The sequence below is a fragment of the Leucopleurus acutus genome (genome assembly GCF_964270905.1).
Source record: "Leucopleurus acutus genome assembly, chromosome: 4".
Taxonomy (NCBI): domain Eukaryota; kingdom Metazoa; phylum Chordata; class Mammalia; order Artiodactyla; family Delphinidae; genus Leucopleurus; species Leucopleurus acutus.
In genome coordinates, this window is record NC_139146.1 from 154,665,760 (window position 1) to 154,688,546 (window position 22,787).

The 22,787-nt window shown below is 37.4% G+C and overlaps 1 protein-coding gene across 4 annotated transcripts in view; it reads right to left on the bottom strand.

Annotated features, from left to right (window-relative positions):
* Positions 1 to 4,853: 4,853 nt before the first annotated feature.
* The window catches only part of RXFP1 (relaxin family peptide receptor 1), a gene marked incomplete at both ends in the record, with an annotated part of 94,359 nt that continues 76,425 nt past the window's right edge, over positions 4,854 to 22,787 (bottom strand). For 3 of the 4 annotated variants that reach the window (XM_082838717.1, XM_082838716.1, XM_082838715.1), the window contains 8 exons: positions 4,854 to 5,155; positions 8,143 to 8,361; positions 9,060 to 9,470; positions 11,558 to 11,787; positions 13,599 to 13,670; positions 14,686 to 14,757; positions 17,779 to 17,850; positions 21,892 to 21,963. In XM_082838717.1, coding sequence (XP_082694843.1) covers positions 4,854 to 5,155; positions 8,143 to 8,361; positions 9,060 to 9,470; positions 11,558 to 11,787; positions 13,599 to 13,670; positions 14,686 to 14,757; positions 17,779 to 17,850; positions 21,892 to 21,963 — 1,450 coding nt within the window. The remainder of the gene's footprint in view (positions 5,156 to 8,142; positions 8,362 to 9,059; positions 9,471 to 11,557; positions 11,788 to 13,598; positions 13,671 to 14,685; positions 14,758 to 17,778; positions 17,851 to 21,891; positions 21,964 to 22,787) is intronic. The other variant, XM_082838718.1, reaches the window with a different exon arrangement.

Consider the following 22,787-nt stretch of genomic DNA (forward strand, 5'->3'; position numbering starts at 1 on the left):
ATTTACTGAATTAGCAGTTGGTATGTTTTCTTCAGATCTGTGCATGTATGTAAATGTTAGATGCATTTGAAGCTTGTTTTGTTACCTCTTTGATCCCATCCCCTTCTTCTCTCCCCAGAGATAACCACTGTCCTAGAGGTGGTGCATATTCTAGTTTACGTTCTTGTATTTTTAATACGTATACACGTTTTCATAACACTGCAAAGTACTGTCCTGAAACTAATACAGTAAATCAACTATACTTCAGTTTAAAAAAAAAAAACACTACTATTTTGTGTATATAGTAACCAGCCTCCAGAGGGCCCCAGTGGTCTTCTCTCGCCTGAAACCCATGGCCCTGTAGTCTCCCACGTTGAATAGTGCTGACTTGTGTAAGTACCAGCCTATTGAGGAAATGCAGTGTGATTTCCCAGACCATACCTTTTGTCCATTTTTCTGTTATGTTTTGTGTTTCCCTTATGGATTTGTAGGTATTACATATTTTGAATACTAACTAATGATCCATTATGTATGTTTCAACCATCTTTTGTAGTCTGTGGTTTATTTTTATATTTGATTATAGAGTCTCCTTGAATAAACGTTTTTCATTTTAATTTGATCTCACCAATCTTTCATAATAGTGTTTTCTGGGTCTTGTCTAGGAAATGTCATAAAGATGCTCTCCTATATGTCTTTCCAAAAGTTAAAAAAGTTTGTTTTTAATGTTTAGGTGTTTAATCCACCTGAATTTCTTTTTGCTTATGGTTTGATTTTCGGGTCTTGTTTTGTATGTGTATAGGTGTTCCTCCAAATACCATGTTTCAAATGCTACATGTCATTCGATTGCCATATAAATGCCTCAGTCTGAGCTCTCTATTCTTTTGATCTATTTGCTTGATCTCAAGCTAAGATTCCCTGTAACTTCCCCTGTTTTGGCTGTATCATGAGTGTGATCTGTACTACTTTGGTTTTTGTGTGAGTTCCTCTCCCTGCCTCCCCCATGTATGTTTTTTTTTAAGTTAGAAAAAGCATGTTAGTTGATTTCTAATTTTGTTTAATTGCCATCAGCTTGGGCTAAACCTGATTTCAGGCACTGAGCCGTCTATGGACACTTTAGTTAATTCCTCTACCAAACTTATAGCTGCTAATGTTGGAGCTCACAGGCCTGCAGCTCCGCTCTGCTTATAGTTTCTGTTGCCCGGTAGGGTCCACAGAGAAGTTCATCTGATTTTCAAGAGTGGCTTTTAAAGAAAATCATCCCGTTTTATATTTCTTTTTGCTCTGCTTCATGGGAGAGATTGGGGAAGAGCTCAGAGCATAAACATTTCTTAAAGACTTCAGAAAAAAATTTAAACTTAGTAGCTCATTGCCAGCTCTATACAAACCTCAGACAATTTATTATTCTGACTGATGTAAACTTTTAAAAGCCTCAAGAGGCTGAAGTCAATAAGATGGAGTTTTTAGCATTAAAATAGTGTATTTAGTTTCAAAAGTTCCTAGTATGAAATATGCATCAGACAGTATGCTGGGAGCTTTATAGACATTATTTCATGTAACCATATTAGCTCTCTGAGGAAAGTGATATTATTCCTATCTACAGAATACAAAACAGGCTGAGATGAAATAATTTGCCTGAGGGTCTCTGACACCAAAACTAATATGCTTGTCTATAACATACCTAGCTACCTAGCTTTTGGTTAGACCTATTAATATTCAAGGTTGTGATTTTATTTACTCTTCCCATGCGATGGTTTATGTGTCAACTTGGCTGGACCACAGGGTACCCATATATTTTGGCCAAACATTCTGGGTGCTTGTGTGAGGGCATTTTTGGATGAGATTAACAAATTGGTAGCCTGAGTAAAACAGATTGCCCTTCATAATCTGGGTGGGCCTCATTCAATCAGTCGAAGGCCTTGGAAACAGCTCTTCCTGCCTGATGACCTGTGAACTGAGACATTAGCTTTTCCTGGTTCTACAGAGCTTCTGGCCTTTGGACTTGAACTAGGACATTGGCTCTGCAGGTTTTTGGACTTGCCAGCCTCCATAATCACATGAGCCAATTCCTTATAATAAATCTTTTTATATATGTAAACATATATATATATACACATTTGTTGAAGGCCTAGCACATTCTTCATGTGGAAAACATTGGTATCATTCCGTGTAAGAACAGAAATGACTCAGACAAGGCATATTTTTAACAGAATTAAAGTTCGGGTAGTTTATTTTCAAAAGAAATCTATATAATTATTCAATAAATTTGTTATGTTTTTGATTCCAGTATTTTCATGTTTCAGACATTTGGGGGGTATTTAAAACTACCTGAAAACATTTTATTCCTGTGTAATGTTTTCAAATTATGAAAGCAAAAAATTTCAATAGCTCAGAGCTAAAAAGTATCTGATGAACTTGCCGACCACATGAACAGAAGGTAAATTCATCCCCTGATGACTTTCTCTGTAGAGTAAAAGTGTCCTATAGAGTAAAACATGCGGATCTTTTCCCCCTGAAGTTCAGGTCCTGAATCAGTGCATTATGGCCCTTTTTTTCTTTTCCCTTAACTGCTTTATTGAGATATAATTTACATACCATAAAATTCACGCATCTAAAGTGTACAATTCAGTGGCTTTTCATATAACCGCAGAGTTGTTTATCTACCACTACAATCAATTATAGAACTTCTTTTTGCCCAAGAAGATACTCTGTACTTCTCAGGCATCATCTCCCCAACCCTCCCACCTCAGTAACCTCTGATCTACTTTGTCTTTATGAATCTGCTTATTCTAGATATATCATGTACATGGAATCATACAGTCATTTGAACTTTTTGTGCCTGGTTTATTCGCGTTCATCGTGTTATAGCATGTGTCAGAATTTATTCTTTTTATGGCTGAATAATATTCCATCATATGTATACACCACATTTTGTTTATCTGTTCATCAGTTCACGGGCACTTGGGTTGTTTCCATCTTTTGGCTGCTGTGAATAATGCTATGATGAGTATCTGAATACAAGGATCTGAGTCCTGTTTTCTTCTGGGTTTATACCCAAGAATGAAATTGCTATATCATATGGGAATACTATGATAAGCTTTTTTTTTTTTTTTTTTTTTTGGTACGTGGGCCTCTCACTGTTGTGGCCTCTCCCGTTGCAGAGCACAGGCTCCTGACGCGCAGGCTCAGCGGCCATGGCTCACGGGCCCAGCCGCTCCGCGGCATGTGGGATCTTCCCGGACCGGGGCACAAACCCATGTACCCTGCATTGGCAGGCGGACTGTCAAGCACTGCGCCACCAGGGAAGCCCTATGATAAGCTTTTGAGGAATCACCAAACTGTTTTCTACAGTGACTGCATCATTTTACATTCTGACCAGCGATGTAGAAAGGTTTTCAATATCCACGTCCTTGCCAATACTTGTTATTTTCTGTTTTTGTTTTTCTAAATTATAGCCCTCCTAGTACGTGCAGTGTTATCTCATTATAGTTTAATTTGTATTTTCCTAATGATTAGTGATATTGAACATGCTTATTGGCCATTTATGAATCTTCTTTGGAGAAAAGTCTATTCAAGTCCTTTGCCCATTTAATAAATTGGGTCGCTTGTCTTTTTTGTTGAGTTATAAGAGTTCTTTATATATTCTGGACATTAAACCCTTCTCAGATATATGAATGAAACTTCTTTCATTCTGAAGATTGTCTTTTCACTTCTTTTAATAATGTTTGTTGATGCACAAAAGGTTTTAATTTAGATGAAGCCCAGTTTATCCATTTTTTTTCCTTTTGTTGCTCATGCTTTTGTTGTTATATCTAAGAATCCGTTGCCAAATCCAGGGTTTGGAAGATTTCCCATATATTTTCTTCTAAGTGATTCATGTCATATTTATGTCGTCAGTTCGTTTTGAGTAAACTTTTGTATACGGTGCAAGGTAGGGGTCCAAATTCATTATTTTGCATATGGATATCCAGTTGTCCCAGCACCATTTGTTGAAAAAACTGTTCTTTCCCCATTTGATTGTCTTGGCATCTTTGTTGAACATCAACTGACTGTTAAATATGAGGGTTTTATTTCTGGACTCTCACTTCTGTTCCACTGATCTAAATGTCTATCCTTGTTCTAGCTTTTCTGACTCATTCCTTTGCCATACTTTTATTCTCTTTTTATGATCTCATATAATGGTGCTCATTTAAAGCAAAAAGACAACTGGGAAGGAAGAGACAGAGAGGTGCTGTTTTGAGTTAATATCAGAGCTCTTTTTTCATAGTAATAAATATGTTTATTGGCTCTCAAGTATACATACTTGAAGAGAGGTAAGATGAGTTCTTAAAACAAAATGTCTGTACTTTGCTAATAATCAGACATTTTTTCTGATGCTAGTATACTGATTATTCCAAAACCATAAACCTTTATTTAAGAGTGTCTGTGATTCTCACTTTTGCTGGTAAGCAAGACAGACAAAGCTCTACCTTAAACTAGTAGCTGCAGATGGACTTTTTATATTCTTGTAGTTAAATACAACTTAACATTGCAAATTGAAAAGATTCTATACTGTCTACTCCCAGGAATTTACTGCAGTGCCATGCACACAGTGGGTACTCAATAAATGCATGGTAAAAGAATGAATGAACCTTGAAGTAGATTTCTCTTAGTTTCCTATCCAAAATATGTACCAGTTTATACACATTATCAATATAATTTATTTCCCTTTACATGGGCATCAGTCATTTTGATTTTTTCCCAAATAGCCTCATGTCCATGTAAGCTAATTTATTTTAGCCGTTATTATAAATTATTTTGTGGCATTTATTTTATACTAGTAAATCCATCATAAAGCATCCCACAATATTCTCTGTGTAGAAATAGGTTTCAGTCAGTTATGAATAGGAATTGAGTCTAGTTGATTGAGAAATGAGTGATAATTCGCAGGGGTCTGTGAAAAGAGCTGGCTTCATTAGCTCAGAGGGCATCTCCTGCAGGGGCCACATTTCTACCCAGATGAACGATGGAGCATATGTCTTCTGACTTCCTTTGCTGTCAATGGATCTTCTCTGTCTGTAGTTATACCAAAACTGATGGATCATTTCTTTGAATGGTCTTGTGGTCAGAGTATAGAGAATTGGGTTCAAAGCACTGTTGATAGGCAGAATAAAAATCACTACCCAAGACGTTATGGTACCTGGAAGAGAAAAATGAAATTCCTTGAGTGTTTATAGATGTTTACAAGGTATGGAGACACCTTGTCCTTGTTTCCCCTAACCCCCCAGCCCCCCAACACTGACTTTTGAGTCTTAATTTTTTTCCCCTTGATGTCATATAATTAAATACCAAGTCTGTATGTGTTTCCAGGACGCCAGTGTTTGAGGGAGGTGCTAACACTATCAAAAACCAGGTTTTTTTGCTAAGTAGCTTTTCTCGAATACATCAACAAAAGTATTCTATTGGGTAGAAATGTGTTTTGCCAAGTGATTATATATTACTCAGATATGATTCCATCTTAGGAAAAACAATATTGTTTAGTATTTGAATCATACCTTTTCAAGTGTTTTAATTATTAGAGAGTACATGTAATATTTCTCAGAATATATAGACTTAGCTTTAATAGATTTCTTTTCTGCTATTTATTTGGTTTGAAAAACACGTATGCAGTTTTAGGCTTTTGACTAGATATTTATTTCAGTGAAAACATCTTTGGCTAACCTTATCTTAAAATTACTGCAGTATATATGCAACTACCTAATACTCAGATTTTTATTATAATTTAATTTATGCTCTCTTCCCTCTTTTACTTATAAAATGTAAGGCACTATCACCACCAACCATGGGATAAAGCAAAATTAAAGTTGTATGTTTATAAATTTTTAAAGTATGAATATATATTGCAGTATACATACAGTTAACAGGATTTTATACATTTTTTATTGTGGTAAAATATACATAACATAAGCTTTTCCATTTTAACCATTTTTAAGTGTACAGTTCAGTGGCATTAACTACATTCACGTTGTTGTGCAACCATCACCACCATCCATTTCCAAAACTTTTTCGTCTTCCCACACTGAAACTCTGTACCTTTAAACACTACTCCCTCCCCCCTCCCCCCTCCTCCCCCTAATCCTGACAACGCCATTCACAAACTTTTCATCTCTGTGACTCTGACTACACTAATTACCTCATATAAGTGGAATCCTACAGAATCTGCCCTTTTGTGACAGTCTTACTTCAGTAGCGTCATGTTTTCAAAATCTATCCATGTTGCAGCATGTATCAGAACTTCCTCCCTTTAAAGGCTGAACAATGATCCACTGTGTGTATATAACTCATTTGCTTTGAGCCTCCGTCCATTGATGGACCCTTGGGTGGTTCCGCTCCCACATTTTGGCTGCTGTGAATAATGCTGTCATGAACATGGCTGTATGAATGTCTGCTTGATTCCCTGCTTTCAATTCTTTTGGGTATATACTCAGGAGTAGAATTGCTGAGTCCCATGGTAATCCTATGTTTACGTTTTTGAGGAACCACCATACTGTTTTCTACAGCAGCTGTGCCATCTTACATTCCTACCAGCACAAGAGTTCCGATTTCTCCACATCCTTGCCGGTACTTGTTATTTTCTGTTTTTGAGAACAGCCATCCTAATGAATGTGATGCGCCCTATTTTTAAATAGCAAGAGTGCCTCTTCTGTCGTCTCTCACACTCTGGGGTAATGTTCCCTAAATTGCTATGTATTTCAGGAAGAAAAATTTCTTATGTTCTAAAAAAAAAAAATGAAGTAATTATTTGATAATCATTTTGACCTGTGTTCCTTTCTGGTCATCTTAAGCATGGGATTATCAGAATTTCAACACAGTGAGTATAATTTATTGGAATCATTGTTCCTTTGTTCCCATAGTCACTATGTTTTTTGGCATTTGTGGAAAAAATTGAACACGTGGCAGCCTCCAGCTTGCACCAGGAGAAGCTGTAGCCCCCGCCATGCTCTGGCTCCAGCCCCCCAGCCCTCAAGGCAGCAGCTGCCAGTGGCCCAGGAGAAGCCCTGGCTCACATGGGGCTCTGACTGTAGCCCATTCGTCTCCAACCCCCAAACCCCCACCAAGGAGACGGGCCTGACATGCCCCAGGAAAACCCTTGCCCCTTTTGTTTCAGATTCAGCCCTCCCACCAAAGCCACTGGGCATGTGCAGACCACATAGGGGTGCTCCCACATAAGGACACAAATCAAGCTCAGGATAGGCAACTGTTTTGCCTAATTTCACAGAGACAAACAGAGAAAGTCAAACAAAATGAGGTGACAGAGGACTATTTTCCAAATTAAAGAGCAAGATAAAAGCCCAGGAGAAAAACCAAAAGAAATGGAGATAAGTAAGTTACCTAACAAAGAATTTAAAGCAATGGTCATAAAAATGTTCACCCGCCTTGGGAAAGGACTAGAGGAGCACACAACTGTAACAAAGAAACAGAAAATGTAAAAGAGAACCAATCAGAGCCGAAGAATACAATAACTGAAATGAAAAATACACTAGAGGGTATCAACAGCAGAGTAAGTGATACAGAAGAATGAAACAGAAGAATCCTTAGCAACCTGGAAGACAGAATAGTGTAAATCACTCAATCAGAATAGCAAAAAGAAAAAAATAATTAAAAAAAAAATGAGGATAGTTTAAAGGACCTCAGAGACAGCGTCAGGTGTACTAACATTTGCATTATAGGGTTCCCAGAAGGAGAAAAGAGAGAGGAAGGGGGCAAAAAATGTATTTGATTAAATAATGGCTGAAAATTATTTAATTTAACCTGAAGAAGGAAGCATCTGATCCAGGAAGCACATAAAGTCCCAAACAAAATGAACTCATATTTCCTGAGGAATACCTCAGGAATACCTGAGTATTGCATATTTCTTCCTGATGCACTATTTTGCAAGGTATTCCATGCAAATGGAAATCAAAAGAAAGCCAGAGTAGCAATACTCATATCAGACAAAATAGACTTTAAATGGAAGACTGTTACAAGAGACAAAGACTGACACTACCTAATGATCAAGGGATCAATGCAAGAAAAGGATATAACAATTATAAATGTATATGCATCCAACATAGAATCACCTAACTCTATAAGGCAAATATTAATGGACAGATTTTTAATTTCTTTACAGGAAGAAAAAATTCATACCTGGTATTTCTACCTGAAGCAATGACAGGAATTTCAGTATAAAGATGGGTATCCAGCATAATGCATCGGTAAAAACAATAAAGAAAAAACGTTTGGCAAGGATCATCTCTTTCCTAACTTGATTCCGTACTTCGGTTGCTGTTATGGCACTTTGATGGATGCTGTAAAACATGCTTCCATATGAGAAAACGATGATGATAAATGCTGCTAAGTTAATACCTATGAAGAACACAAAGATGATGATTAATGAATAAGCACATTCTTTCAGAACAAGCAAACATACCCTTAGCTGTTATTGTAAAGGAGAAGATACAAAGACCACAATGTGTTTTTTGTTCTTTGTAAGAATTACTAAGGCACAAAAATCATTAATTAAAAAATTCTAAATATTGTTGAAGCTATAAGAATGATGAAATGTTTATTTTTAAAATGGCATATTAAAATTAGATTATAGTGATTCAATGACTATCTTGGGCTTATTAAATTAATCTGTCTTGTGTTAATTTTTTTGGTAATTCAATTACTTTGTTATATTTTGAGAATATTTTTCACAAGAGGACATACTTGGTTGTCTGCTCCCAAGCCAAAGACTTGTGTGGCTACTTTGAATTTGTTCATATTATAAAGGCAAAGAGTTAAAATATGTTTTGCTTAGTATTATTAGGGTGATTGCATGAAATGCAAGTGTTTAGCATCTTGTCTTTTATTCAAGTGTATCATATAAGAATTAATATGATGAACTGGTAATTTAGAAAAAATAATCCCTTTAGGGGATTCTGATACAATCCACCCTCAATGTCCATTCTGGTTAGAAGATCTGAAATAGAAAATTGTAAATATTAAAAGGCATAATGAGGTTCAGATTGTGATTTATTCTAGCATTTGAATGAAAGGGCTTCTAATACAGAGTTTCTTACCGAGAAAAATTGCCACTGAATAAATCTGGGCTCCAGTACTTTCTGTATCTTCTGAATGAAGAGGGAAGCATACCCCATTGGTGCCATAGTAGTTTTTGAAAAATTCTTTATTGCTCAGTGGAATGAAAGCCACGATAAAACCGATAATCCAAATGAGAATCAAAACTGTAATGGTTCTGCCTTTTCCAGGTCTTAAACATCTGAAAGGATATACAATGCAGATATATTTTTCCACTGTCAGGAATGTTAAAAGTAACACTGATACTTCTGTGGACAGAATGGCCAGGGACCCCAGAAGCTGGCAGTGAATGCTCTCCATCCACAGCTGCGCGTGCTTGTTGTATTCTCCTCGAAACTTCAGGTCAAAGGCCCCGATCACAAACAAATAGATTCCCATCAGGCAGTCGGCACCTACAGGGATCAGTGAATTTCACAAATTTAGAGAAATAAATAGGTAAGGTGGAGTTATCATTAAGCAGAATTTTTTAAAAATTTATTTATCTATTTGTTTTTGGCTGCTTTGGGTCTTCGTTGCTGCACGTGGGCTTTCTCTAGTTGCGGCGAGCGGGGGCCACTCTTCGTTGCGGTGCACGGGCTTCTCATCGCGGTGGCCCGTGATGTAGCGGAGCACGGGCTCTAGGCGCATGGGCTTCAGCACTTGTGGCTCGCGGGCCCTAGAACACAGGCTCAGCAGTTGTGGTGCACGGGCCTGGTTGCTCTGCGGCATGTGGGATCTTCCCGGATCAGGGCTCGAACCCGTGTCCCCTGCATTGTCAGGCAGATTCTTAACCACTGCGCCACCAGGGAAGCCCCAGAAATATTTTTAATATTAGCCCCAAATAGCCAAGTTCCTTGTATCTTGGGGGCGGGGGAGGGAAGTTTTATTCTAAGAGTTCATTTATGGGTAAGGACCACTTCATCAACTCTTCCTGCTAAGCACTCTTAGAGCATCCTCTGCAGCCAATTATGTAATCATTCCTCTGTTTTCGTCTAACACACAGTCTGTAAGAGCAGGGATCTTGTCTGTTTTGCTCTCTGTTCTAGTCCCGTCACCTAGCAGTGCTGAGTAAATGAGTAAAATGCATGAGCATTCAATTAGGGACAAGATTGGGAAGCTATAATTTGGTTCATCTCTTCCATGGAAATTCTCCCAGCTTAAGAAACTTACGTCATTCAAAATCCCAGAGAAAGTAATCCAGAAGTTGCTATGACAGAGTAATGACTATGAATTTTGAGGTCTGTCATTTTGAAGATGTGAATAATTATGAAGTGCTCTGTAGTCAGTATAATTCTGAGGGGCTTCAATGAGTCACCCAGGGGTGGTCGAAGCAAAACTGTTCTCTCTGATTCTTTCTTCCCATCTTTCTCTGTCTCTTTCAGACTCCTCCATCCCCCACATCAGCTGTTAATGTGATACACTTCTTGGTGTATTTGTTTTTTAAGCAAATATTACATATCAGAGAGTAGGTGAGATTTTTTTTTGACTGCGCAAGCATTCTATACAACAATCCTGAAGTCACATCATGGTATACATCGTAAGGCTGGCCCTAATCTTTAAGTACCGAGGTTATATTCTAGCCTTTATCAGGGAAATTGAGCAAACTCAAAATTGTGTAGCTAACAATACAAAGTAGTAAACTATTTCTGAGTTCTGCTTCTTGGGTAGCTTGCAATGAAAAGACAGTTCGACATTATCCTTTGAGTGAGGGCAAGGGTAAGACATGGCACGGCACTTGTAAAGAAGGAGAACATCGTATAGATTGATTCCTGCTTGAGGTAGGATGGGTAAATTATAGGCCACTTGACCAAGATTATAAACACCCTGAGGACTGGTTTCTTGCTTTTATTTAATTAATTTATTTTTGTATTCCTCATTTAACATAATACCTTGCAATCACGTTTCAAAAACTTAAAAAATTTAATACTACCTAAACCACTTTCTTATTTAAATATTTCAAATTATGAATGGAAAAGAATGTAGAAGCTCAGAGACCAGAAAAACAACGTTTGAAGTCAGCATCCATGAACTGGACATTCAAACACGAAATAAACACAGCTCTGGAACCATGAAAGGGTCCAATTTGATTATAGTAAAAGGTTTTACATGCTTTGATAAAATATTATTTTATTAAATAATAAAGATATTATTTATAATATCATAATTTTAAATAAATTATTTAATAATATTAAATTCGCTTTCTCCTTCCTTCAGAGAAGAAAGCAAATGAACAAAAGCTTCTTTATGAGAAAAAAATTAATAAATGAGCCCTTCATTAATCTGTGTAAGGTGACTGAGTTTTCTTATTCTAAAAACTTATTTTCTTTCTTATCGCTAAAGTAATTTTATTTTCATTGTAGCGAACGTGAAAACAACATATAAGCAAAGGGGAGAAATTTTTAAAATCTCATAATTCTACCACTCTCGTTACTTATTGTCTAATAGCAACGCTTTCACATATTTTGGAACTGTTATTCCTCTTCAGCCAGGAAATACTCACAGCAGAGGGAAATGATCGACATGGCATGCAGCTTGTTCTCAGATCTGATATAAGGTCGCATACAGATGACGAAGATGTTTCCAAAGCATGTAACTGCAGACACAACCCAGACGAATACTCTCTGAATAATGCTCGCCAAGAGATCCTCTAAAGATGAGATTCCATCAGTGTTTGGTTTACAGCTGCGAACATGGGGTGCATAGCCACAGTACTGGAACTTCTTAAAATAGCTGACGTGCAGAGAGAAGGGAAAAGAAGATTTTAAACTGAAGTCAGTGTCACTCTACATTCATAACTATTTTCTACATTCTCTCAGTAGAAAGAAAACGTCTTAATATAAGACTCAGAGGAATGAATGTAAAACATTAGGGATACTGAAGATTTAACCTTAAATTTAATTCTCATTAACTTGGTTTTTAAAAGAATGTGTGGGTGAGAGCCGCAAAAAGGCGTAATACACATACAAATAGAATATAAATCAAATGTTAGCACGTGATCGGGACAATCCACCCAAGGAAACTTGTTACTGGGTTTTCAGTGTTTAGTGCATGTGTTAATAAATCCACCGTTACATAACTCCTATGGTTGCTGCAACTGATTTTCCTTTTTCAAACCCAGGGGAAGAGAATTTGTCCTCTGTGTTTCTATGGCTTTTCTAGTATAGCATTTGTGTGATCTGTAGCTACTTGCTAACAACATGCTTATCCTCACACTAGAGTTTGGTACATAATAGGGTGTTCGATAAATGTGTGTCGAGTGAATTCTTTCATCAGTAGAGAGACCTCCCTTGTTAATAAAACGCCACCGGGATAATCAGTAATTAGTACTGTGCTACCACCAACACCAGCACCGTTTATTGAGCATCTCCCAAGTATCAAGAATAACTTCTCAGATCAGCTCCATGAGGTTGATGTCAGTATCATCATACAAGAAGATGACTCTTCAATGGAGGCAAATTAGCTGCTAGGAAATTTTCTAATAAATGCAGAAATTAGGATTTAAATTAGATCTTTCTGCCCCTAAAGGGGTGTACTCTGGCAAAAAATATAAGTGATCTTTATAGTATAAGGAGTTGTAGTAAAATACAAGATAAAAACTTGACAATTACAGTATATTGTCCTGTTGTTTAACTCTTGCTGCCTGGATCCCAGGATCTGCCGTGGTTTCTGCTCACTTCGGTTCTGCTCCTTGTTTCTTGGGTTTTGTGACCTACACCATTTTCTTCCAATAAACTCTGCTTTGCTTAATTTAGTCAGAGTGTTTTTTGTTGTGTGCAACCAAGGAAACTTTTATAGGCATGCTCTCTGAGGAATTATGGGAAAAAAACTCCCAGTATCCTCTGTTAGATTTAAAATACAAGCAAGATTATAGAGTGGTGGTGACTGCCATGACACTTTCTAAATTATTGGGAATTAATTACCTTGGCATGGAGACCATTCGAATATATTTCATATATATACTGCTATATATTACATTCAATTAAAGAAAATGTTTCTGAAGCATGTAATTGATGGCATGATGAGACACACTGTTTGAATAAAAGATTTTTCATGGTTTACCATTTTATCCATACACTCTTGCACATCATGCCCTGACATTGTGGGCAATTTTCACTGAGGAGGATTTCTCTCTTCCCTTCCTCCATTTACCTGAATTATTTATAATTATTTTATGTTGTTTATGTAACTTCTTCATCTGGTCGCATTTGTGCCATGTGCACAAATTACTAGCTGAGTGGACAAACTTGACCATCAGTGAGTGGCATCAGGGCTCGGGAGAGTTTACAAGCCTGAGCGGGTTCCCTCCACACTCCTGCTGTCTGACATTCAGACAAAACTCCTTTCATTCTGCCAGACCATGGAGAACTAAAAATCACCCCACCCAATACCAACGCTTTAAGAGTTAATTATTGTTTAGGCAAATCAATCAGTAGAAAATGTTAATAGATTGGATGCATTGGGTATGGAGGTATTAGCACAATACACATGGAAACGTAAAAGACTAAAACCAAGGTGAAGAACAAGAAAAAACATCTGCTTACATGTGAGAGAGATTCGTGAGAGGTCTAAACATCCTTTGTTGGATATTTGAAATTTCAATTCCTTCTAGGCTGCTAAAAATATCAAATTAATTATCAAAAAAATATGTTATGCAGGGTATAATAAAATGAGTTTTTGTGACGGACAGTTTAATAAAATGCTGTTAGTTAACACTTATTTGGAACCAAACATTCGTACTTAACCTTCCCTAGGCACTTCCCTAACTCCTTTAAACATTTTTTTATTAAAAAAAAATTTTTATTGAATGAAATATTCGTTAAATTCTACAGTGCTTTACAATTTTCAAAAGTTTCACACACATGATTTCATATGATCCCATAATAACCCATTTTTTTCTCCCAATGCCTTTTTGATTTTGCTATTTATGTGTATATATCCTGCTTATTTGAATTTTTTGGCTTCGAATAGAGTGGAACAATGTTTTTTGCATAGTAACTACTCAATATATATATTTGAAATAAATGAACAAGCATTATCTTTTAGACTATATTGCAATAGCAGAGGCATTTTACATTCTTGAAGTTTTTCTAATAATTTTAAATAATAAATGTTTTTCTAATAAAATGCCATTTTACTGAGGGAACACTTAAAAGAACTGAAGCTTACCTTCTTAAGGCAATTCTTAGACCTTAACATAATTTGTGTGTGTGTGTTTATGTGTGTGTGTGTTGCAAGTAATGACATATCATCTAGAACATTCCATCTTGGGATAACGATGGTTATAATAAATTCTTAGATACCCAGTGCTAATGAAGGAATAAATATGCATAGATGCCTTCAGAGGATCAAGCAAACAATCCAATATAAGCTTCTGGTGATTACAGAAATATATGAAATGATTAATCATTATCTAATTTGTGGCTTATAAATACAAAAGATTAAACTAATAGCTATCTGTTTGTAGCCCAGCAAGCACTCATCTTATATGTTTTTCTGGAGTTTAACCAATATCCTGGGACTAAAGCTTCTGATTTGAGATCCTATCAATCTTATTTTATAGAATTTATTAGCTATTAGTATGTAAATAAAAATGATGTCATAAAACTATCCCCATAGGTGTATACTTACAGAGACTTGAGTTTGACAAGGTAATCAAATTGGTTTGCTTGAATTTTCTGGATTGGGTTATAGGAGAGATTCCTGTTTTAAAAAAAGAGCAGCAATAGGTCAATTCTTAAAAAGCATTTGAGTAAAGAGAAAGTGTGTCTCTTGACTTAGGGTTACTTTTAAACAGTAACAAAAAAAGTACAGCAATGTCAATTGACCCCTAGGGCTAGTTGGACATTCAAATGGATTAATGGAAACAGAACTCTTAGGCCAGTGCACGGCTCTCAGTAAGTGCATTAATGACAGAGCTGAGAGAACATAAGGGCGAAGGTGGGGAGGTCCAGAGACGGTCCCACCAGAGGAGCAGCAGGGTACCCAAAGGGAAGCCACACCACTTTAGGTTTTGCCTATCATCAGGTGTGGTTTAAATGAAAGAAAGAAGAATCTCATTTAGTCAAAACTTGAATTAGTGAAATCACATTGAATGCTTTTTACAATAAATCATGTCAAAGAGTGGCATATTGTGTTAGCAATTTGTGAGGCATGAAATGAAAAGTAAAAGGCTCTATAGTTAGAAACAAAGAAACAGAGGTCAGAGTGACAGTGTAGCTGAGTGCAAATGGAGAAAATTTCAGAATCTTTGCAAAACAACACCTCGAAACAAGAATTGTTGATTAAAGGGACCTTCTCAGGGCAGGTTCACTTTTTAAGAAACGTATTGCAGATTAGACCATTAGTTGGGTGTGGGGGGGGGCAGTGACTACAGAAAGAAGGGAAGAGAGGAAGGATGACAATAAGAAATGTGTTGTATGAAAGAAGGGAAAGGGACTCAACAATCTATGAACAGAAGGAAACGACCTTAACATAATAAAAGCCATATAGGAAAGCCACAGTGAGCATCATAGCCAATGGTGAAAGGCCGAAAGCTTTTCCTCTAAAATCAGCAAGAAGACAAAGATGCCCACTTTTGCCATTTCTAGTCAACATACTACTGGAAGTCCTAGCCAGAGCAATTAGGCAAGAAATAAAAGGCATCCAAATTGCGAAGGGAGAAGTAAAATTATCTCTGTTCACAGATGACATGATTTTATGTGTATAAAACCATAACGATTTCACACACGCATACACACAAAAACTGTCAGAACTATTATAATAAACAAATTCAACAAAATTGCCATATGTGAAACCAACACATAATAATCAAACAATAATCAATAATCGAATGCATTTCTATACACTAACCATGAGCAATCCATAAAGAAAATTAAGAAAATGATTCCATTTACAATAGCATCAAAAGAACAAAGTACTTAGGAATAAACTGAATAAAGGTGAAAGACTTGCACTTTGAAAACAAAATGTTGCTGAAAGAAATTAAAGAAGACATCAGTTAAAGAAGACATTCTGTGTTTTGGAACTGGAAGACAATATTGTTAAGATGTTAATAATACCCAAAGCAATCTACAGATTCAGTGTCATCTCTGTCAAAATCCCAATGATTTTTTTTTGCATAAATAGAAAAATCCATCCTAAAATTCGTGTGGAATCTCAAGGGAACCTGAATATCTAAAACAACCTTGAAAAAGAAGAACAAAGTTGGAGGTCTCACTTCCTGATTCAAAACTTACTACAAAGCTACAGTAGTCAAAACAGTGTGGTGCTGGCTAAAAGATAGTTGTATAGAACAATGGAATAGAATGGAGAGCCCAGGAACAAGTCTTTGTATATATAGTCAAATAATTTTTAAAATGTGCCAAGATTGTTCAATGGGGAAAGGACAATCTTTTCAACAAATAGTGCTGTGAAAACCAGATAGATATCCACATGAAAAAAAAAAAAAAAGAGCTTAGACCCTTAGCTTCCACCATGTACAGAATTAACTCAAAATGGGTTAAAGGCCTAAATAGAAAAGCTAAAACTTTAAAACTCTTAGAAGAGGTCATAAGAGAAAAGCTTCATGACATTGGATTAAGCAATGACTTCTTGTATATGATACCAAAAACATAGGTAACAAAAGAGAAAAAAAACCAAGAATCGGACTACATCTAAATCAAAAACTTTTGTGCATCAGAAAACACTGTCAACAGAGTGAAAAGGCAACCTACAGAATGGGAGCATACATTTGTAAATCATATATCTGAAAATGATTTAATATCTAAAATATACACACTCCTACAACTCAACAACAAAACCCCAAACAACCCAGTTTAAAAGCGAGCAAAAGACTTGAATAGGTATTCTCTAAAGAAGTTACATGAATGGCCAATAAGCACATGAAAAGATGCTCAACATCATTAATCATTAGAGAAAAGCAAAGCAAATCCACAGTGAAACACCATTTCACATCCATTAGATTGGCGATTATCAAAAACTATAAAATAACAAGTGTTGTTAAAGAGGTGGGAAAGCAGAATCCTTGAGCACTGATGGTGGGAATATAAAAAGTGTAGCCACTGTGCAAGAGAGTACGGCGTTTCCTTTAAAAATTAAAAACAGTGGCCGTATGATCCAGCAATTCTACTTCTGGGGTTATATGCCCAAAGAATTGAAAGCAAGCTCTTGAACAGATATTTGTACACCCACATTCATAGCAGCACTACTCGTAGCAGCTAAAAGGTGGAAGCCACCCAAGTGTCCACCAAGGGATGAATGGATAAACGCCGTGTGGTACTTACATACAGCGGATTATTATTCAGAATGATAATATTCAGAACTTCTGACACATACTACAACCTGTGGATGCACCTTGAGGACATTATGCTAAGTGGAATAAGCCAGTCATAAAGGGACAAATATGTATGATTCCACTGATTTATGAGGTACTTAGAGATGCCAAATTCATAGAGCCAGAGCAGAGTGATGGATGCTGGAGGGGCAGGGGTTGATGGGGAGTTAGTGTTTAATATGTACGCAGTTTCAGTTTGGAAAGATGGAAAAGTTCTAGAGATGGATGGTGGTGATGTTTGCACAACAATGTGAATGAAGTTAATGCCACAGTTGTACACTTACAAATGGTTAAAATGGCAAATATACATACTTATGTATATTTTAATCACAATTTTTAGAAGTAAAATAAGTTAAAAAATAAAGATACAAAATTCGTATCAGTCTTACAACTGTGAGAGCTCCTTCAGATCCTTAAAGACAAGTGATGAAAGATTTTCAATCTTATTACTTCCTAAATCCCTAGGGAAACAATTGCAAATGTCATATTATTTCCTTAAGACTTTACTCATAGTTCTGTAATTTATTAAAAAACATTAGACTGCTTTCAAACAATGCCATTAGTGAGTTATATTAATTAATAGGCGTCACAACTTTAAAAAGGGAGTGAGGGCTTCCCTGGTGGCGCAGTGGTTGAGAGTCCGCCTGCCGATGCAGGGGGCGCGGCTTCGTGCCCCGGTCCGGGAGGATCCCACATGCCGCGGAGCGGCTGGGCCCGTGAGCCATGGCCGCTGAGCGTGCGCGTCCGGAGCCTGTGCTCCGCAGCGGGAGAGGCCACAGCAGTGAGAGGCCCGCGTACCGCAAAAAAAAAAAAAAAAAAGGGAGTGAGATGGTAAAAATACTTTATCCCACTTCATTGCTCACTCGGAGACAGTACTTGGTGGTATTTGATCTAGTTCTAATAGATACAATTTTCTAATTCAGTTACTATATGTGTTGTGCCCTTCTTCCTTTCTCTTCGTCCTCCCCTTCCTCCCTCCCTCCCTCCCTCCCTTCCTTCCTTTGCTAAAGTAGAAATATGCTTTGGAACCTTAATTTTTTCCTTTGCTCGGGTGTATTATAATTTTCAACTGGAAGTGGATTATTTCAGTTTCCAGTTTCTTCCACAGCTGATATACACCGGATCTCATACACACCTGGGGCAGGATATTTTGTAAGTTACTTCGTGTATGTATAGAGGTTGGGCTGCCTGAAGCGGTATGAACTTGTAGCTTATTTGTGAGAAGATTTCGGACAGTAGCAGCTCTTCCGGTAGCTTTGACGGCGGCAACTCGCGTGAGAAAGGCCTCAGATTCTTCTAAACAAGACAATCTTTCAGTAGGCTTGAGTTCTTCAATGTCATCAAGAGATACTAAGAGAAAGCCTAACCACTTTCCCTGTCCATCTCCAAATCCTATTAGTTGCTACAGGGAGAAGCATGGGAATAGATCTATTTGTTATTGCAGTGCTTATAAATCAAAAGTTAGGTTATTCAACTTGGAAGGGCAAGATAGATTTAGACTGAGTTTTTAAAACTAAAAAGTAGCTAATGTAATCAATACTATAAATGTCTTTGCTGTAAATGTTTTATTTTTATACTGTAAACTGAACCTTGAGGCTGTTTTTGTTATTTATGTTTTCATGGGTGAATTGTCTGTGAAGATAGATGGTCTGATTTGACAACAAAAGGAATGTTTATAAAATTTCACCCCTTAAAATCCTTCAATAGCTCATTGTTGCATAGAAGATAAAATCAAAACTTCTTAGTGTGATATAAAAAAGCCTTTAAATATCTTGCCACTGTCTAGCTTTCCAGCTCAGTTTCCTACCACTTTCTACTCAGTCAAAATGACTTTCACCAGGGCCTGAAGGCATCTCAGTATTTCAACCTCCGGGTTTTTGCACGGGTGCTTCCTTCTGCCTGGAATAAGCTTTGATTCTTGTCCTTCTGGTGAACTCCCTATTCATCCTTCAAGATTCTGCTCAGATAAACAACAGGGATTTACTGTACAGCACAGGGAACTATATTCAATATCCTGTAATACCCTGTAATGGAAAAGAATCTGAAAAAAGAATGGGTATGCATAACTGAATCACTTTGCCGTACACCTGAAACTAACACGATATTGTAAATCAACTTTACTTAAAAAAAAAAAAAAAAGATTCTGTTCACGTGTCACTCCTCTGTGACCAGGGAGCTTAGGCGTTCTCTTCTCTGTTCTCCTGTATGTCACATGGATAACACATACAGCACTTATAACATCATATTAACACTGTTTCTGTACATACGTTCTCCTCTTCTGAAGGATGTGATCTCTTTCAGTGCAAGCCCTGTACCTATTCAACTTGGGCTCTCCAGCATCTAGCTTAATTTTTGGCTAGCTATTCTTTGTATCCCTACCTAGAAGACCATTAACAGACTCGACCTGCTTCATATTTAGGTAAAAGTGGCGGCACAATTCCAGTTCTTTGTATGGGAAGCCAAGTAAAAGATGGATCATGTTAGTGAGGCAATGTGGAAAACAGATTTCGAAGAGTCCACGAGGATATTAAGTCTTGAAATATCATGTTCAGCTGTTTCTGGTGGGAGTCCTGTTTCGGCTATTAGAGCCAATTCTGACATATAGTTCTTTTATCATGAATCATGGAATGGGGACCATTTGGCCTAGACCCTAAGTGATGTGTAAAAAGACCATTTTCTCAGTTTCGTTTTAGGAAAGTTGGTCTAAACTTAACTGGACTTGAGGTCCATTTCTGAATGGGTTCAGGAAACACATTATCACCTAGAGTAGTTGACTTTAAAAGCACAAAGTAAATCAAGCCTGTAGCCAAGAGTTTCTGCCATCAGAACTGAAGTCTACTGTGAGAAGTCAATCCTGATTATTGCCAATTTATTTGCCCTCATTAACTCTGTCAGTGGGATCAAGCCAGGAGAGGCATAGAGTGTAGTCCAAACCCTCTCTCAAAGGGAGAGTCACTCATTTGAGGTCTAGACCCACCCATTTAAAGCCATCACCTCTTAGAAAACATGCCATTTTCATCCCTGTAAATCCGATTTTTCAAGCCAGTGTTGGGTATGGGACTCAGCAGGGTTTAGGCAGGACTAATTCTTGGCCTTGGTGCCCCTCTCTGCCCCTTTGTTGCTCTTTCCTTTATATCTGAACCTGCATTAGCGCTGGTTACGGACCAAGCTGTTGTGTTCCATGCTCACTACTGGTTACTGATACTTAGAACCTGCACCTCAGCGCCACCATGCAAGTCAGGATTGGCAGAAATTACCTTCTGGTATTCAGATCGCGGTGGCAAGTAGGATAAAACAAGGAAAAGCATGGACCCCTCGACGAGCGTGTATTTTCATGGCTAGATACTACCTTTCGAGTCACCTACACGCACCTCTCCCTACGACTGAGAATAAAATAATTTCCTATGTGTTGATGGTATGGTTCACTTGCCAGACACTGGGAGCTGTTACAGCAGGTGCTTGGTTCTGATATCTATTGAGATTTTCTTGTGCGTTTTGTGAATGATTGGTACTGTCTACTGAAAAAGGTTTCAAGCTAATGGTCATGGAAAAACGGGGTTTCAGTGGCTTGTTTATTGATGTTTTGGAGCACAATGCTTCACTGGTTCCCGAGGAACGTTTCTGTCTGTGGCATGTGTATTCCCTCCACCTGTCTTAGTTTGCAGGTAAGGTGTCCCGAGAAACAGTTTAGTTACACTCTTTAATTTTTATGGACAAGTTTTAATGAATCAAAGTTCTGCCCAGTTAATTGTCAAACATATACCTTCTGTCCATACTCCAGATTCTTTCTAGAACTCACAAAATCAAACTGGTGGCTAGCCTAAACTTTAGCAAAAACCCAATTGAAGAAATTAATGGTAAAAAATAAAAAATTGTCTGAAGGACATGTACTTCATTTGTTGTCCTGTGTATATTTTATTTGGACAATCAGCTCCTATGTGCTTGGACCACAAGGCTTTGATTTATCAGAGAGTTGTCTTAATGTCCTTTGGAACTGTGTCATTGATCTTAAAAAAGGGACGTTATAAATAGCTCTCTTTTCCATTATTATAGTCTGGGATGTTACCCATGGTAGTGTCTAATTTCCTTATGGATCCAAGATTATCCTTTGGTTTCAGAATCAGCAGAGTGGTGTCTTTTTATCTCCTGGTTTTTAAATCCTAACTCTCCAGGAAACTTAAAGATAAATTTGCTATCCCTCTCCAGCAGTGGGTTAGAGTGGTGCAAGATGTATTTTATTTATTGATCTCCCCAGACTTTATTCTTTCTCCACAGCTATGTTTCCCTTACCTCACTTTCCTCAAATATTTATTTTATAGTTTTCCTTTACACACATTTTTTTAACTATCAGAATTCCTTTGTGGCTCAAGGTATGCAGAAATAGTGCTAGGAAGAGAGAAAAATAAATCTTTCTTAAATGTATAAAAATGTATACGTGTTACAACTATGAACTGGAACAGTAGAAAGAAAATTCTTATCAATATATGTGTAATCGAGCTTACAATTCATCTAGTTTCTGGAGCGGTGCAAACGTGTTTTCACTGAGGTGATTAATTTTGTTTTTCCTCATTACCCTGAAAGTAAAAAGAAAAGGATGTTGTAGCTTCCAGAGGTAACTGATAGGTGAGTTATTGGAGAAACAAAGATAATTACGTGGAATGCACTTTTCACGTCAAGAGAGGTTGAAGTAGCGTGATAAATTACCCAGTCTGTAATAACTTTAATCTTAAATTTCCCAGATCTTTCAATGATGATAAAAGTAAAGTAGTGTTCAAATTTCTAAGTGATTTAGGGAAGAGCTCCACAGGGGAAGAGTGAAAACCTCGACTCCTGAGAATACAGACTGAGCGTCAGCCCAGGGAGTTGCCTTAGGGTCGCCTCTGTAGGCTTCATGGTGTGTCTGTCGAACAAAATACCTCCCACACAATAGCACTGGTGCACATTGGGCAGTTGATGTGATTTAGGGTGGAGATGCTGCAGGAGGTCTACTTCAAGCTGGACCAACTCAGAAGATCTCTAGTTTAGGATGCTGAATGAGACTGTAAGTCCTGACAGTTCATCTCTGCCCTGACGTCGTGTTATGAGATAGCATAAAGGACTAACTCACAGGAAACCTTTAAAAGATTTCCAGTTCTTGAGGCATTGTGGGACATGCCTGGAACCTGGCCTCGTCCCATCCTTAAGTATTTATTTCCTCTCAGCACTCCATACCGTTACCACTTTCTCCCAGCATCCTTGGACCAGAAAAACACAAGCATCTGTGAAGAGGAAACTCACGAATGATTTCTTCATACAGAGGGTTCTCTAAAAACAAATACAAGTAGAATAGAAAAGAAGGGCTACATTTTTTGGATATTTATTTGGCCTGTGTCCTTTAAGTGCAATTTGGTTTCCTTTG